This window comes from Canis lupus, chromosome 1 (genome assembly GCF_003254725.2).
Source record: "Canis lupus dingo isolate Sandy chromosome 1, ASM325472v2, whole genome shotgun sequence".
NCBI classification, from domain to species: domain Eukaryota; kingdom Metazoa; phylum Chordata; class Mammalia; order Carnivora; family Canidae; genus Canis; species Canis lupus.
The window spans coordinates 2,739,145-2,756,554 of NC_064243.1; the positions used below are offsets into that span (position 1 = coordinate 2,739,145).

At 56.1% G+C, this 17,410-nt stretch overlaps 1 protein-coding gene across 4 annotated transcripts in view; it reads left to right on the plus strand.

Moving 5' to 3' along the window:
- LOC112643942 (myelin basic protein) overlaps positions 1–17,410 on the plus strand; it is a 114,984-nt gene that overhangs the window by 76,275 nt on the left and 21,299 nt on the right. For 2 of the 4 annotated variants that reach the window (XM_049111653.1, XM_049111654.1), the window contains exons 4-5: positions 5,376–5,812; positions 12,899–12,976. In XM_049111653.1, coding sequence (XP_048967610.1) covers positions 5,376–5,812; positions 12,899–12,976 — 515 coding nt within the window. The remainder of the gene's footprint in view (positions 1–5,375; positions 5,813–12,898; positions 12,977–17,410) is intronic. The other 2 variants (XM_025421965.3, XM_049111659.1) reach the window with 1 other exon arrangement.

Genomic DNA, 17,410 nt, shown 5'->3' on the forward strand with positions numbered 1-17,410 from the left:
GCAGAGCACCTGGGCCCATGGGCACATCTTGGTCTCTTGATTGCAAGTGCAGGTCCTGGCTGAACTCTGGGCTCAGGGCAGGTGGCTTTTTCCTCATCAGTCCCTCTCTGTTAAGCAGCTGTGATCCACACGTGGTGTAGCCGCCAATTATCTGCAGTGAAATTTTACCCTTGGATGCAAATGCCTAGCTGCAGCTAAAGCCAGTCAGGGCAGGAGAAGACGGGCGACGAGGCACCCAGAGCTGCGATGTGCCGATTGCAGACCTGGACTGACATCAACTCCTCCGTTGATTCCTATTTAACTTTTCTATATCAGTTTCCTCTGTATGAACAGAGGGGCTCCTAGAATGATCCGCTTCTAGGGTTGTCGATAATGCATGCAGAGCACCCAGCATGCAGGCAGCAAGGGCCTCTGCTCCGGGCTCTGTGTGGCCAGCTGTGGGACGGGGTGGGGGCACTGAGTAGGAGCTCAGCCTGCCATATCCTAGCACGTGCCGCTGAGAGGGGCCTTGCGAGATTTAAGGCAAGAACGTGGCTGCGTCTCCCCGTGCCGGGGCAGACCCTCCAGTCAGGGACCTGCCTAGGGCCGCCAGCTAGTTAGAGACCAGTTCAGACTGGTCTCTGGGGCTCCTCTCTGCTGTGCCTCGCAGACCTCTGACCGTCCTTGGCTCTGACTCTGGATGCAGCTGGTCAGGTGCCCCTCAGCGGTCAGTTGCCCTCCAGCGGTAAGGTGCTCTCCCCGAGGTCAGGTGCTCCCCCTGAGGTCAGGTGCTCTCCCTGAGGTAGGTGCCCTCCCCGAGGTCAGGTGCTCCCCCTGAGGTCGGGTGCTCTCCCCGAGGTCAGGTGCCCCTCAGCGGTCAGTTGCCCTCCAGCGGTAAGGTGCTCTCCCCGAGGTCAAGTGCTCCCCCTGAGGTCAGGTGCTCTCCCTGAGGTCAGGTGCCCTCCCCGAGGTCAGGTGCTCTCCCTGAGGTCAGGTGCTCTCCAATGGATCACAGAGCACAAGTGGACAACATGGCTTGTCAGGTCAGTCCCACTCAACGAGCTGCAGTCATTATGAGCACCCAGGCCTAACACTTGAACTTGGACTTGGAGTTTGTGAAAGAACAAGCAGGGAGACTCCATTGTGTATTCTGGTAGCTCAGAGCCATGTCAACTGATTAAATCTAGAATATTACAAAATGTCTCATAACCAGAAAGAATTTGATTATCCGACTGAAATCCGTTTCTAAGCCAGAGCTCCTTAGACCTGATGTAGAGCCCTCCAGGACTGAAGGGAAGTCTTCACTTAAAAATAAGAATATCAAAAGCAATTTAACAGCTGCCATGCCAACAGCTAAGTTCTTCTAGCAAAGAAGGGGCAGGAGGGCAGGCGGAGACCGGGCGTCTACTGTGTCCCTCTGGAGGAATGGCCCAGCCGACATCGGCGTGTCAGTGATCGGACGGTTGTGCCGGGCGCCTGTGCAGACTCACTGTGGGGCGAGGTAGAGGCCAAGCTCGGCTGGACCCCTCAGACTCACGGCCGCGCTGTGCCGCTGACCACCCTGGAGCTGCGTCCCAGAAGCTCAGCGCAGGTGCCCAGCACAGGCCTGCGGGTTAGGACATGGACCAGGGGGGCCGGCAAGCCCGTCCTGGGTGTGCATGGCACTGAGGCCCGGACTGGGGCCCTGGACTGTGCCCGCCCTTCCAGCAGCAGTGGGTAAATGGAATCCCAAGAGAGGAGCTGGGCTCTACAGGACCAGCAATGGCGATGTAGCAAGACCCCAGCACAAAGTGGCCAAAAAAGAAAAGAAAAAGGAAGAAGGTGGTTGTGGTTGGTCACATAAGAAAGACTCCCAGGGGCAAAGCCACAGGCATTGGGACACCCCGCCTGCCGGGGACCGAGTGGGTGGGAAGGGGCCTGACTCCCAGGGGTAGGAGGGGGGACCGCCTGGCTTAGGTCTGCATCTGTGAGCTCCCTCAACAGTAGACATGGTGCCCCCCAGTGTCATCCTCTGATTTGGGGGTGTCTCTGCCCCAGGAGCCACTCTCGAGGGAATGACGTCTCTGTTCCGCAGAGATGTCCCAGGAAGACATTCCGTGATTTCCACAGCATCGTTTTCAGAAGTTCAGCTTATTTCCCACCAAAGTTCTCTAGAGGTCGTTCTAGCAATTAGATGGAGGTGAGCCTTTCTTTTTTTTTTTTTTTTTAAGAAGTTTTATCACAAATTCCTGTAGAATTTGAACCATAACCGAGCATTATAAGTGCATGTTCTGGCCAGAACCAGGTCCATGCCTCACAAATTGTGTGCTGAATGCTATGCTCCACAATTACTGTCTAAATAGAAACTCCACATTGGGCTTTAATTTGGTGAAAGCTGATATTAATTGACAAATTAAAACTGCGCTTGTCGCTACCAAAAAGGCTGCACATTCACAGATTCCGACCTTTCCCCATGCCCCTGTGTGCTCAGAGGAGCTACTTTCAGGACACGGATGCCCTTCTCCCTGTCTCACAAACAGCCCTATTCAAGGACACAAAGCCCAACTGTTATACAAATATTAGTATTCAGATGCGCTTGTGTTTTGTTAATGCGTTTAATTTTGTACAATATAGCTTGTGTTTCTCTTCCACATTTGCATTAATTGATATTAGCCACAGAATATAAAGCACAGCTAGAAAATCAGCCTCTATTTCTTTGTCAACGTATAAATTAGCAGCACATCCCTGCAAAAATCCACGGTTTTCTGCTGGCCATGGTGTTCTTCACATTGCATCTTCCTGTCGCCCCGATGCCGTGAGACATTTGGTAGACACACTCTAAGTAATGTGTTCTTAAGGAGTTGGATTCCGTCAGTGGTCAGGGAGGACGTGCCACGCGCTAAGTGATGTATTCCTAAAGCATTAGGCGTAGCCACCAACTGCTGTCTCCTCGGGGCCTAAATGAGGTCACGGTGACCCCGGGTGCCAGGTGTCCCTGCCATGCACTTTGTCCCTGGCGGGCACTGAGGACATATGCTGGAGTGACTCACTCCACCTTGGAGACGCAAGTGAAGGTGCTGTCTGCCTAAAGAGTGTCATTCGGGGGGCAGCCTCCTGACCACTGCGGTTCCATCAAAAGAGCATGAAGTCTTTGGCCCTTTGCTCCTGACGTGTTAGCAAAAGCGTGTGTTGTAGAGACATGCACTTCGAGAACACGTGTGACACCCGCCGCACCGCAGCTCTGTGGCCTCACCTCTCTCTCCCGTGGCCTGCAGCCCCACCCACCTGGGCCCACCTGCAGGTCTCTCCTGGGCGCCCTTCCTGGGCTCTGAGGCCTGTGCCATGTTGACCGGGCCCCTGGGCCTCCCTGGCCTCTCGTTCCCCCCACCCCTGTCCCCGCTGCTGACCTCACACTGGCCTCTCCTTCACACCAGGCCCTCCAGCTCCAGACCTTTCTACTTCTCCCTGCCAGACCCGCGCTGGGTGCCCACCCCTTGGCAGAGGCCCTCAGCTCCGCCCCAGTGTGTACGTTGACCCCTCACGCCATCCCTCAGGGGCCCCTGAAGCCCCTTATCCTGCTCTGTTGTCTTTTCTATCACAGGTTGATAGGAAATTATACATAGTAGTTGTGTCCTGTGGCTGCAACAACAAAGTACCACAACCTGGGTGATTTAAAACAACAGGAATTTCTTCTCTCAAAGTCTGGAGGCCGGGAATCTGAAACCAAGGTGTCAGCAGGGCTGTGCTCTCGCCACCAGCTCTAGGGGAGGACCTGTGCCCTGTCTCTTACCTTCGGGTGTTCCCACGTCACTCCCGTCCCTGCCACCATCCCAAGGTCCCTTCCCTGTGTGTCTGCGTCTGTATCTTTTTATATCCCTTTTGTATCTCCCTCTTTTTATACAGACACCAGCCAGTCACTTGGTTAGGCCCACCCTCAGCCAGGACGACCTCATCTTACCTGGATTATATCCACAAAAGATCCTATTTCCAAATAAGTTTACATTCACAGGGACTGAGACTTAGGATGGGGACCTGCCTTTTTGGGGGATACTTCATTTCCTAATATTCATTTCCATTAATGTTTATGAGACAAGGACCACATCTTTTTCATCACTGCAGCCCAAACATTTAGCTCAGTATATGATGGTTATTAAGTGCTCCATAAATAATGAATGGGTGGCCAGGTGGATGGATGGGTGGCTGAGTTGGTGGTTGGGTGTGTGAGTGGATGGTTGGGTGGGTGGATGGATGGTTGGGCTGTTGGGTGGGTGGTTGGCTGGGGGTGGGTGGATAGATGATTGGACAGCTGGGTGAGTGGGTAGTTGGGCAGGTGGATGGATGGTTGGGGGGCTGGGTGGGTGGGCGGGCAGATGGATGGGTGATTGGGTGGGTAGGTGGAAAGATGTGCAGCTGACTGGGTGGAGGGTTAGCTGGGTGGACAGGTCAGTGACTGGATCAGTAGCTGGATTGGTAGGTAGGTGGCTCAGCAGATAAATGGGCAAGTGGGTGCTGTTGCTGGTAAATGTCAGTGAACAGATTGGTGCTGGTTGGGTGGATGGATGGATGGATGGATGGATGATATTAGAGGAAAGCATGAGTAAACCCACATTTTCTATAGATATGTAATGAAGGGGGGAGTGAAGTAGGGTGGACATACCCTCAAACCTAACTTGTAACTTGAGAGCAAAATGGGTGTGTTGCCATTCTGGAAGGAAATGCGGTATTTTCCCGTACATGTGTGAAAGCTGGGAGAAGGTCATATGGCTCACAGAATACGCCATTCCCACTTCACACTTTGTAACTGGGGCTGCTTGCAGAAGAAAAGCCAAATTAAAATACCCTGAATAAGCAATTCTCTAATGCAAGAGGCCTCTTGTGGAATCTGGAAACTCAAGGATTCTAAATGCCCCATTTCTTTAGGGCATGAATTGCAAAAAGATGTGGGAAGTTCCATTTTTATCGAGAACACTGAAAATACCTTTGATCAAACCACTGCTCCCAACACGCTTAGCTTGTGCACCAGTGGAGTTGGAGGGATTCGATGTCCCACAGAGGCGCCTGCAGCCCTGGCCCCTCCACGCCCAGCAGCAGCAGCGGCGGCGCCCAGGGGTGACTGCTGTGTCTGCTTGGGCCTCCTCAGCAGGAAGCTGGGGTACGCTTTATCTAGGGCACCAGGTGTCGAGTAACTGAGGCAGCCCCTGGGGTTCCCCGAGACAAGACCTGCAAGTAGGACGCTCAGTCCAGGTTGGGTCCCACCACGAGTGATCTGGGGCTACCAGGTAGCTTGACGGCCCCGGGCGCGCATGCATTCTGTGGGTTTGGTAGGACACAAGCAGGTCCCCAGCCCTGGAAGAAAGCCGCATTGTCCCTCACTCTGCTTTGCACGGCCCGTGTTCATATCTCACTGTTGTTTGCAGGGGAGGCAGATGTGGAGCAGAACAATGGGACCCCCTCTCAGGACACAGCGGTGACAGACTCCAAGCGCACAGCGGACCCAAAGAATGCCTGGCAGGACGCCAACCCAGCTGACCCAGGGGGCCGCCCCCACTTGATCCGCCTCTTTTCCCGAGATGCCCCGGGGAGGGAGGACAACACCTTCAAAGACAGGCCCTCGGAGTCAGACGAGCTCCAGACCATCCAAGAGGACAGCGCAGCCACTCCCGAGGGCCTGGATGTGATGGCGTCACAGAAAAGACCCTCCCAGAGGCACGGATCCAAGTACCTGGCCTCAGCAAGCGCCATGGATCACGCCAGGCATGGCTTCCTCCCGAGGCACAGAGACACGGGCATCCTTGACTCCCTCGGGCGCTTCTTTGGCGGTGACAGGGGTGTGCCCAAGCGGGGCTCAGGCAAGGTGAGCTCTGAGGAGTAACTAGGGGCGCACACCACGTGTGTCCACTTTAGTTGACAAGGAAAAGGAAGGAGAGTGAGCAGGTGAGCTAAGCCCCAGCGGGGATGCTGTCCCGCTACTGTCTGTCCTCGCTGGCGACGCTCACGGGCCACAGGCGCGGGCGGGGGGCGGGGGGCCGGGTTGCTGCTTTGCCGCATTTCCACACAGCTCAGCCTCTCTCCCCTCCTCACAGGGGATGCCGGGACATCCTGAATTCCGCATCCGTAGGGGGGCCCGGCACGGGCACCGCGTTCTCGGGTCACCGGCATCTCACGCTTGGGGGCTTGGGGGCTGATTCGCTTCTGCGCCCGCGCTTTTGGGTTCGACGTCGCATTGTGCTCACTTTTCTTGGTGTCAGCGCTGCTAGCTTCGCGTTGTCTTGTAGCTTCGCGTTGTCTCGGAACAATCATGCGATTGAGGACTTTTGAACAAACTCAAGATTGAAATTCGCCTTGAGCAGATATGTCTTTTATCTGAGTTATTGAGGGGCAAGGGGTGGAGGGATCCTTGAGAGTGCCTATGAATCAAAACTGTATTACTTTGTTATTCCATTAATTTGAATAGAGAATCTGTGAGCTCTCATTATGTAATTATGTAAATGTTCTGTAGATAAAAATTGTATTGCAAGGGAAAAAGCTCCCATTGTTCCCGAGTTTCCAGCAGTGGCTCCCGGAGTCGGTGTGAATGGGGCATCTGTGGTGACATCCCATCAGGGAGCTGAGTCCCGAGTGGCTTTGCCGTAGCAAGCACATAGAGTGCTGTATGCCTTTTCCGGGTGTTGCCTGGCTGGGTCATTGTGGAAGCAGAGGGTCTTTTGGGGAAAGCCCGGGTTTATTGGCTGTGCTCACAAAACACCTAAGTTGTCACTTTTCCTCTGGCTGCGTGCGTATCATGCTGACTCTGAAAGTCTTGGGAATGTAAAGAGGCTTCTGACCTGTGGTTTCTAAAGGGGTCTCTAAAACTTGCTCAGTCTCTAACTACAGAATTTAGAATTACTGCTGATTGTGAAATCGTTGAGCGATTTGTGTTTAAACAAAGGCAGTTTTGCCACGTTGGAATTAGGGGACATGGCGGCACAGGAGCTGGGGATGTCGCAGGTGCTGGTCGTGAGGTCCCCAGCATCTGCCCCCAGGTGCCATCACTCACATGTCACTGGTCATGCCTTCTCGTGACTAACATTTGGCGCGTCTTAAGTGCTGACAGCGTTCACCTTCTGCTTGGTCCTTTCAGTGTCTGTGTTTGTAGACATTTGCTTTTCCTTTTGGGCAGTCTTGTGTCACCCCAAAATGTTGGGCATCTGACCTATTTCCAATGTTGATTTCAGTCCGAGGTGCTTTTTCAGAGCACGGCTATCAAGCCACACCAGACCCTGGCTGCCTGTTGAGTCTTGCTGTTACTCTAAGTGCTCCACATGCATGCAGCACCACCAGTCCGAAAGCTTAAGCTACTCTGCGTAACTCAAGGAACAGGAAAAATAGAATTACACTGGGCAGAAAAGATTAAATTGCTGTATAGCACATATTACAAAACAGGCTTCATTTCAGTGGTGATGCTCTAAGTCAAAATAAAATTGCAAATGCATTTATATCAATCATTGTGACTTTATATCAGAATGGATACATATACATGGATATGTACGTGCATACGTGGCTTTTTTTCCCTTGGTATAGAATTACAACCTTTGTTACTCTAAGGCTCTTCTACTCTTTCATGCTTTCAAAGAAAAGATTCATCACAGAAGTAGGCATCAACTTTGCAAAATACTGTTGCCAGATTATCAAGGATCCAGAGAAATCAAAATATTTTCACAGGATTTTTAAAAATGAAAACAATGTCTAAACAAGTTGTTTTAGAACTTTTTGAAGTTTCAATTCTGTTCACTATCGAATGTTGAATAAAGAAGATTTAAAAATGAACAGCCTTGCCTTTTGATACCAGAGAAGTTTGCACATGTGGTCACGTAAGTTGCCGTCATGGGTCGCGTCTTTGCTGAACGTGCTGCGTTTTATTTTATTTTATTATGGATTCTTTGCTCTTAAACACTGGAAATGTGAGCTAAAAACCCTCTCCGCCCAGGCACGCGTTCAGCTCAGCCCCAGGGCTCTGGGGTGTTCACTCTGTGGGCTGCTGAGGGCTTCCTGTTTCGTGTTGGTTTGGTACTTGCTGTGCGCTGTGTGTAAACCCACAGAGCCCTCGTCTCATATAGAAAGATCTCCGGAGCGAAGCTGGAGAAAAGAAGAGAAGCAGAAGGCCCTGATGATCCTCCCTAAAAACCCATTTGCTGTTTCCACAGTTTGTCATTCCCGAGACATTTGTCTCGGGATTATAGGACCCTAAAGGGCACCCCCAGGCCTGCACGACCTTGAAAGGTGGGTGGCAGGGAGCAGCGGCTCTGCTTGTCTGTCTGGAGTATGTTTCTCCTGGTGGAATTGCGCCGGGCTGAATGCAGGGCCCCTGGGGGAGGGGACTGTGGGTCCCCGGGCCGTCTGCTGCGCCCCAACACCCCCCACCCCATTCCCCCAAGGCGGCATGGGGCTCCCCACCCCCAGGTCGGCAGCACCCCCCACCCATCCTCGGAATGCACTGATGACACCCACCCCTGTGCGGCCGGGGCACTGACATTCAAGCAAAGCGCATTATGAATTCCTTGAGGATGCATGTTCTGTGAGAGCCCTAAATGCAGAGTGTGTTCCTGGAGAACGTGCTCCTTGGTGGCAGGAGGAAACAGGGCTGTGTTGTTGCTTCCAGAACAGGTTTCCCAGTGCCCTGGAATGTGGGGCCTCAGTGGGAACGGGCAGCCCTGACCGGGAAGGGTAAAATGCATGTGCACTTTGGGGACCGGGGGGTCCACCAGCTGCTGCCAGCCACCCCACCCACTCCCTGTCAGACCCCACGGCCCACCGTGACCGAGCCCACACAGCTGCAGTCGCCCAAACCCTGAGCCCTTTGGAGACCACCCTTGTTCCTTTTTATCTGGAAGGAGTGAGGCTTTATGAGGTAACCAAGCTGGACACAGTGATGCACGCCAGGCTGGCCCCAAGGAAGAAGGCCTCGAGAACTCACCCCTCGCGGATTGCTCCAGGCCAGGGTAGTTTAAAGGCTATTTTCTGGTCAAGCCAGTCCCCCCGATGCCCGCACCTATCTGTACCGACTCTCCAGCCTTGCTCCATTTGTAACCTGCTGTTCTCCGTATCCCATCATCAGCACTCAGGATCATTTCTGTGCCTCTGATTTTGATTGTACGGGATGAAAACCGTTTGTCATTGACTGCCACGGGGTAATACTTGTAAATTAATCACCATAATCCGTTCCCTGGGTTTTCCCCCTCCACTGCCTTTTAACTTCATCTAATGCATTTTAGTCCTACCATCCCTTAATTCTTCATTGTCACCCAGTAGCCCAGTTTCATAGCTGTATTCTGTAATCTTGGGGAGTGTAGCATTCAGAGGCGGCGGCAGGGAGGGTCGCGGCAGGAAGCGTGGGGGGCGGGCCATGTGGCGCCTGTGGGCCCCGAGTCCCAGGCTTGCAGACCCCCGCACACCCACTCAGTAGAGAGTTTCGGCCCCCAGGGGCACAGCCGTGCACACGAACCCAACCCCAATCTCTGCGCAAGTCCAAGAGGTAGTGATGTGACCACCCGATGCATCCATTTGGGGCCACAGCTCTTTCTAGAGAACCTGCAACCAGGGCAGGTATATTTCAAACACTACTTTTTGAGCTTTCCCACAGGAATTTCTTCATGAAGTGTTTTTACTCTGATAGATTCTCACCAGTAGCTTTGTCTGCCGGGCCACTGGCAGTTTGCTGTGCCCTCGCACTGTCCCCGGGCCCTCGGCCTCCAGGGTGCGGTGGCTGCAGGAGGCAGGAGCTGTTAGGGCGTGTGGCCCTGCACTGGGAGGTCCCTCCACGTCCTCTGCGTGAGCGACACGTCCGTGCTTTATGTCACCGTGTTTGACAGGACTGCCTTCTGGTGAGCATCTGCCTCTTTGGTTTCGTGATGCACTTTTGGTCCGTGTACATTTCTTCCTTCCGCACCCGTTAGACATTGTCACAGACCAAGGGTGCTGTGCTGACTGCACTGGAATTTCGAACTTGCCTTCTCTGGGGTCCGTCCTCCATCCCTCCCCTATGAAATGCGTTTCTTGCTGGTGTTCTCGCGGGCTCCTGATATGACAGCCAGCAGGCGAGTGTGAGGCCCGAGCGCCTGCTACCACAACACACACAGGTCTGTGTCTCACTCGGGTGCTTCTGCATGAAGACACTGAGGTGTTCCTCTCCATGGGCAGCTCGGCGTCTTGGCCTTTCTGTTCTGGCTGTTCTCGTCCTGCTCCATGTGTTAAGTCTCTGGGGGTGCCATCCCGTGCTGGCAGGGACACCTGTGCACGGCGTGGACTCTGCTGTGTCTCTGTGTGTGCGCATGTGCACATGTGTGGTGGGGATGCGGCCTGCTCAGCACAGGGAGGCCCACCCCGCCTGGGCGCCCTGCTGAGGCTGCGTCCCAGGGACCCCGGGAAACCCCCAGGGAATGTGGATGTGGAGGTGGCCCAGCTTGTCCCACAGATGCTGGTGAGCATGAAGGTCATAGATAAGGTTGGGTCGAGGATGAACTAGAAATAAAAGCGAACACAGGATTAATGGATGTGGTCACCTGCCCAGTGTGTTGTCAGGAGATGCTGGTCCTCGCTCACCTCCTGCCATGTCTGTTCATGCACATAGAGTGACAAGCGTCGCTGATTTTCTTTTTGGTAGAAGGATTAGGCGTTTGGTGACAGGCGAGGCTGCCTGGATGGTGGGGAGCAGGGCCTGATGCGGAGGGCTGTGTCCCAGGAGGGGAGACGCCCCAGAGCTCCCGTGAGCCTCTAAGTACCATAGACATCTGTCCTTAAGCTCTGGCTTCATGTGGGAAGAGCCTCTCCATAGGTCTACACTCCACTCTCAACTGCCCTGAAGTCCAGCTTTGGAGGACACAGTATAAAGTTGGGGAGGGTCGCAGAAGCAGGGACTCTGCTGAGGAAGCCCCATGAACGAGGGCTCCTCCGAGGGGCACTTCTTGCCTCTATCCCCTGGCCCCCGTGGGCATGCCCAGTCACGGCACCTGTACGGGAGGTCAGGTGAGCGCAGCCACTGGGTGACTCGTCCCTCTGCCTTTGGTCCCTCTGCCATCACCCTTAGGGAAGACACGCGTCTCCCCTCACCTTCCCCTACCAGGCTGGGCGGCCTGCCTTCCTGGCCACCCCTCCCCGAGCTGAATGGCCAACAGCCTGTGGAGCAGCCTGGCTCAGGGACAGCTTGACCCAGGCCCTGGGGCTCCTGGAAACACCTCCAGGAGCTGGTCCCCTCTGTGAGGACGGACAGTGTCTCAAGCAGGGAAGACATAAATTAGAAAATCCTTCTTGCCTTTGGCCAGGGTATAACACGGACTCAGCAACCATTGTGGGGGTGTCACACCCGCAGAGAAGACCAGGCCTTAGCAGAGCCAGGGCCACCGCAGGCTTGCCCACCAGATGCCCTTTGCACACAAATACACAGTCACCGTGCTCCTCTGGTACCTGCCTCGGACTGAGGTCACTGCTGCTTCTTGCAGGTGTAGAAGCCGCCCCTTCATGTGGGGGACCAAGTATGGGAGGGACAGCCATGCCGGACCCCCCACGTCTGCCTCTGGAGACCCTGTGTTTACAGTGATTTTCCTTGGCCCACTCACATCCTTCTGTGTCTTTACCACCATCACTCCACACTGAACCAGCCGGGGATCTGGGCTTAAGAAATCCACATCATCTGCAGCCACCCTGAGACAGCTCTTGAAATCCTTTACATTGATTTTGTCTCTTGACCGCTGTAGGTACCCCCCCATCTCTATCTCTCTCAGTCTCTGTCTCCCTCCCTTTCTCTCTCTCTGTCTCTCTCTACCCCCCATGCACCCCCTGCCCTGCTGCACACAATCAGACAACAGGAACTTCCTGCAGGCCCCTTATGCTGGCCCCAGAGTGAAGCTCTCTCAGCCACACCACTCAGGGTGATACCTGGGTGATACCAGGTACTACCTTACAGCGAACGATTCGGAAAGATGCCACACTAGGAGCAAACACTACAGGGGCATGTAGTAGGCTCAGCGTTTGAGTGTCTGCCTTCGGCTCAGGCTGTGACCCTGGGGTTCTGGGATTGAGTCCTGCATCAGGCTCCCCGCAGGGAGCCTGCTTCTCCCTCTGCCTGTGTCTCTGCATTTCTGTGTCTCTCTCATGAATAAATACATAAAATCTCTTTAAAATGTTTTTTAAAAACCTAAGAAGGAGCAGACATCACTTAGGAAGCTGTACAGCAGAACTCAGGGTCACGGTGAACGCACGCTCACCTGTAGGGGTATTAAGTTGATATTAGTGTTGAAATCCCTGAATCTCACCAAGAGCAGGAGCAGTGTGAGACCGTGTAACCCCGAGGGGCTGCCTGGCGTGACCTTGGCCACGGGTGGCTCCTAGAGCCAACTCCTGGCGCACTGTTGGTGGCTGGGAAGGCCCGAGGGACACAGCACCGTGACCCCTGCAGAACGGACAGGGCTCCTCCTGGGGATCCCTACAGAGGCTCCCACAGCTGCACTGAGAAAAGGGAGTCTCCTCAGGGGGAATGTCCAGCTCATCCACCCCAGTGTGGACCCTGGGGGCCTCCAGCAGGTGTCATCGTCCTGGAAGGTGCTGCTTCCACTTGCTCCTCCCAAAACCCCACAGGTCCTGTGTCCGCTACAACCTTAAGAGAATCTGGCCACATCTCTGGGTCCAGGGCTCCAGAAGGTTTCCCTAGATCTGTCTCCTCGTTCCTGTCTTCTTCCATCCTCCCCCGCAGCGCTGGGGGCCCCATGCCCTCTTGTCCTTCCTCTGTGCCTTCCGTGGTCGCCGTCCACCACCCTCACGCCCTCACCCTCTGACCTCTGTCCCCGTTCCCCCTCCTTGCCGCGTGGGGGCTCACCAAGCCCGCTCAGGAGGGGACGTTTCTGGAGGACTTGGGGGCTCTGCTGGTGGTGCCGCACAGACTCAATGGCCACTCTGTGTCCCCTGGCAGGTGCCCTGGCTCAAGCAGAGAAGGAGCCCTGTGCCCTCTCATGCCCGCAGCCAGCCCGGGCTGTGCAACATGTACCAGGTAAGATGTGCGCCGACCCCGCCAGGCCCCTCCCGTCCTCGGCCAGCGGGGGCCACCCCCGGGCACGCTCCTGCCCGCCGGCAGCAGCAGGTGTTACGTGCATGGGGAAGGCACATTTGCCAACTCGAGCGGGGCCGCTCCTGAGGGGAGACAGGCAAGGGACAAGGTATGAAGACGGGGAGCTCTTGTTCAAGAGCCTGTGAGTGCTCAGGTAGGACCCTGCACAGATGAACCGCATGGGGCCGGCTGTGGGGTCAGGCAGTGGACCGGCCCACAGGGCCAGCGGGACCTTGTTGGTTCCAGAGGCACCGGAGCATGGAGTTGGTGGCAGCCGTGGCATTGACCTGCCCTTGAAGGCCGTGCCTGACATACACTGGCCACCGCTCATTGAATTAAATTGTCACATGACATGTGTCTATGGGAAATGTAGCAGCAGGTGCTGTCCCCCCGCTCCCCAGGCTTGGCAGAACCTGCGTGGGGACAGAAGATGAGCCATCACCTGCCCTCATGTCCTGCTGCTCAGAGCACAAAGGTCCCACAGGGTGTCTGGATGGTGGGCAGGGGGAGTCCGGAAAGGTGTCACCTCCCCAGAGGAGGTACTGAGTCAGCCGGGAGCCATGCCGCTCCCTACACACAGTGACGGCCACGGGCATAGGCTTCCAGGTGACCGCGGGCGCAGGATGCAGGCACCTGAGAGTTTAACCTGGGAAGATGCAGAAGGTCCACCAGCCGTGCCTGAAGATGACGGGCAGCCTGGTAAATGTGCTGTCCCGACACGCTGTGGAGAGTCCCCTCCTGAGGCGTCAGCCCGACTGGCTGTGTCCCCGCTCCCGGGGACACTCACTCTCTGAAGGCCTCTCTCAGCAGCTCGTTGATCACCGCCAACCCCCCACCCAGGAGGCCTGTGCTCCCCGACACTCAGGGAGGCCCCCAGAGTGCCTGGGCCACAGCAGTGTGTGGTACATGTGATGAGACAGCAACGGGCCCCACGCCTGGGTTTGGAGCTCCGAAATGGGGCAGGTTTGCCCCCTGCACCCTGGAACCACTGTATGCTCTGGCCCCAGTATCTCTTCCACCGGCCAAGACAGTTGCCATCAGAAGCGGACCCCCCTTGGCGAAGAGGCAGAGACTTTGCCAGAGCTCCTGAGATGTAAAGTAGAGGAAGGCAGGGCTGTGCTATTCGGGTCACTTAAGAAACTGTCAACAGAATGTTGATTATTTTTTTTACAAAACCACTTGGCAGGGAAAAAGCAACACCTGTCGCCCCCACCTCTTCACCCCAGACAGACGTTTGCACGTGCGTTAAAATAACCCGGCCTAAGAGACACAGATACTCCACAGGGCACCATCTTTGTGTGGCCACCAGTGGACACACTGCAAGGTTCAGTGGACATGCTGCGGGTGTCTGGTAATAGGTTCTTGGCATTTCTGATGTGTTCATTTATGGTTACCCTGTAAATACTTGGAACCGCCTCCCCTCCTCTGTGGTTCGGGAACTCCAAAAGTATCAACGAGTGATGCCGAGCAGTTCTGTACCCTGACCTTCCCAAACACTACTCCTCCTCCTCTCTGTCGGCCTCTGTCTGCAGATCCAGCGGGGAGCTGGGGACCCCTGGCCACCGTGACATCAGGGTAACCCATCAAAGGATGGACGGCTTCCGGTGCTGTCCACGGTGTTCACGAACCGACTCCCCAGCATGAAGTCTTTGATTCCAGGAGGTTCCATATAGGTCCTAGAATGACCAGAGTACGACTTCTCCAGGGACGGAATGGGATGACTGCAGGTGGGGAGAGGGGACCCACAGACAGGTGGCATCGTGTTTGGGAACCCAAGCACACGTTGGAGAGGCAAGAGTTCCAAGGGAGAAACAGGGAGCAAAGCGATGCAAGGCAGTCCCCTAGGAAAAAGTCAGATCTCCGTTCTTGCCTGTCCTGCTCCACACAGCCGGGCATGTCACCCAGCATGGGGCCCCCATCCGGACATCATGGCCTGAAGCACGGGTCCAGCCCTCTGCATGTGGTTCCCACAGGAGCCCTGGGCGCAGGCGGGGAGCAGCGAGGCTGCAGCGTCCACCCTTGACTGCTCTCTGGCTCCTGTGCCTTGGAGTCTGCAGGCCCTATGGCTGGAGACGGCCCTGGGCAGCCACCTTGCACACCAGAGTTTAAGGAGCCGAAGACACTTTGTACTGTGGAGAGGTGACGGGAGGAACCAGGAACACGGGCTGTGGCTCTGCATGGACCATGGGCTCCCGTCCTCACCTGAGAGCAGGGTGCGTGCTGCCTGCAGCCTGCAGGGCCCACGCTGCTGCAGAGGAGTAGAGAGGCACACGCGCTGCCCCTGCCCCAGCACCCTCGGCTGTGCAGTGCTCAGCAACTGGAAGGACAGCCAGTGGCCCTGGGAGCCGTGGGCCCCCCTCCACCTCCACCGGCTCCCCCACCACCAGGCCATTGCATTTCTGCTCTCAGACCTCAGCTTCTCAGCCATAAAATAAACGTGTGGGATGAACGACTGCAAGTATTTCTTTGAAGACAGCGGTGCGGAGGTGTTCAGGGGACATCTGTAAGTGCACACCGAGCTTGCCACCCTCGCGGCGACTGTGTCCTGCGCACTAGGCTTCTTAGAGCTTGTAATTGCTCCCATGGGGGGAGCCTCCGGAGACCACCCTCACTCTCCGCCTTGTCCCATCAGATTTCCTCATCACTGCCCAGCTCTGGCTCTGCCTGGATGTGAGTCTGGCAGCCGCACACTTGGTGGGCGCCCTAGGTCTGGCCGTGGAGACCCAGAGCGCACCAAGCTCCCCGGGGAGTGTGCCAGCGGGATGGGAGGCCGCCGCTGCGCTGGGCCCAGCCTCTCCCGGAGCAGGGCCGGCGGCCTGTTCCGCCCCCTGACAGCCACTTCCCGCCACTGCTGAGGCAGGGGCCTGCCGCCCACCTGCTGGAAAACCCGTGGCAACGTGCCTTTTCCTCCCAGAGAGAATCTTCCAGACCCTGCCCCCCCACCCCTGAAACTGCTTGTCTGCGTTCTGTGCAGAGACAATGGATTCCAAGCCGGGAAGGAACACTGGGGTCATGTTTGGGGTTAAGGCTCTGCTCTGCTGTGATGTTAGCTTGACAATTATGCCAAGGGAGCCTTCTGTATGCGTCACACAACTGGGGCCTTTGAAAATCAGTACCCGGATGGACGGAGAAAGATCAGAGCGGTGCAGCCTGCGTCCAGCCTTGCTTCCCGCCGTTCTGGGCAGACGGCAAGGCAGCGTCGGGAAGCTGCGGGGCACGAGCCCCACTCCAGCCCCGCTGTGGGTGCAGCTGCCTCGACTCTGGGGGGCGAACTTCCCCACGGGGAGGACCCGCGAGCTCGGCCTATTTCCGAGGGAAAGGGCGGGGACGCTGGGGGCTCTGGGGGGCACTCAGGTGGCGGTAGCCGCGCTCCTGCTCCCACGGGGATGCCTCTGCAGAAGGGCCGGGTCGGAGCTGGGCACCACGTCCCCATGGAGGAGATGGGAGAGCTGCCAGCCGGAAAGCACAGCACCATCCCGACGGTGTTTGCGCCCACCTGAGAGCCACTTCCAGCTCTGGTAGGTGCCCGGCACCCCTCCGCACCCCTCTGCCCGCCGCGCCCACTTCCCAGGATGATAGAGCTGGACACGGGGCACCGGCTGCGACACTGGGCTCGCTGTGTCCTTCTGTACCCGCGGTGACAGCCTCGGGCTCGCATTTCCTTTGTCATTGCCCAGACCTCTGACCGGGACTCCATCGTGGCCACTGAGGGGGGCAGAGCCATCCCTTAGGGGATGGAGGTGGTCAGGTTCCCGATTTCCCAGAAGAAGCCGGGATGCACTGCTCCCCCTCTGCCCCCAGACAGCAGCTGTTGTCTCCACCCCAGCTTCATGGTTGGCTGACAGCAAGCAAAGCCCTGGACGTGGAGCCGGTCCCTGTGATCACAAGACCAGGGCACGGTCCCTGCTGAGCTGGACGTCAGCAACAAGAGCACAATCGCAATCCACCCACAGGTTGCACCCCACAACCCGCCGTGCCCACAGGCTGCACCCTGCAAACCGCCATGCCCGCAGGCTGCACCCACAAGCCACCATGCCCACAGGCCGCACCCCACAAGCCACCGAGCCTGCAGGCTGCGTCCTGCTGGCTGTCTCACCCTCCGGGACCCCAGAAGAAATCTCCTATCAGGACAGGCACCGAGTAACCTAAAATTGCCCTCTACATCAAAGGTCTGCCTGCAGATTCCTCCAGAAATAGACAAGACTGCTGTTAACTCCGCTTTCTGTCAAGAAGCTCTAATCAGACTTGCCCAAGTCAACATTTCAGGAACAAATATATTGTTCAACTTGCAAAGAACAAAAGCACACGACCAACTGCACGTGTCATCTAGACAGAGAAGAATTCTCTCCCGTCAGTGAGAGTGAGACTGTCTTGACT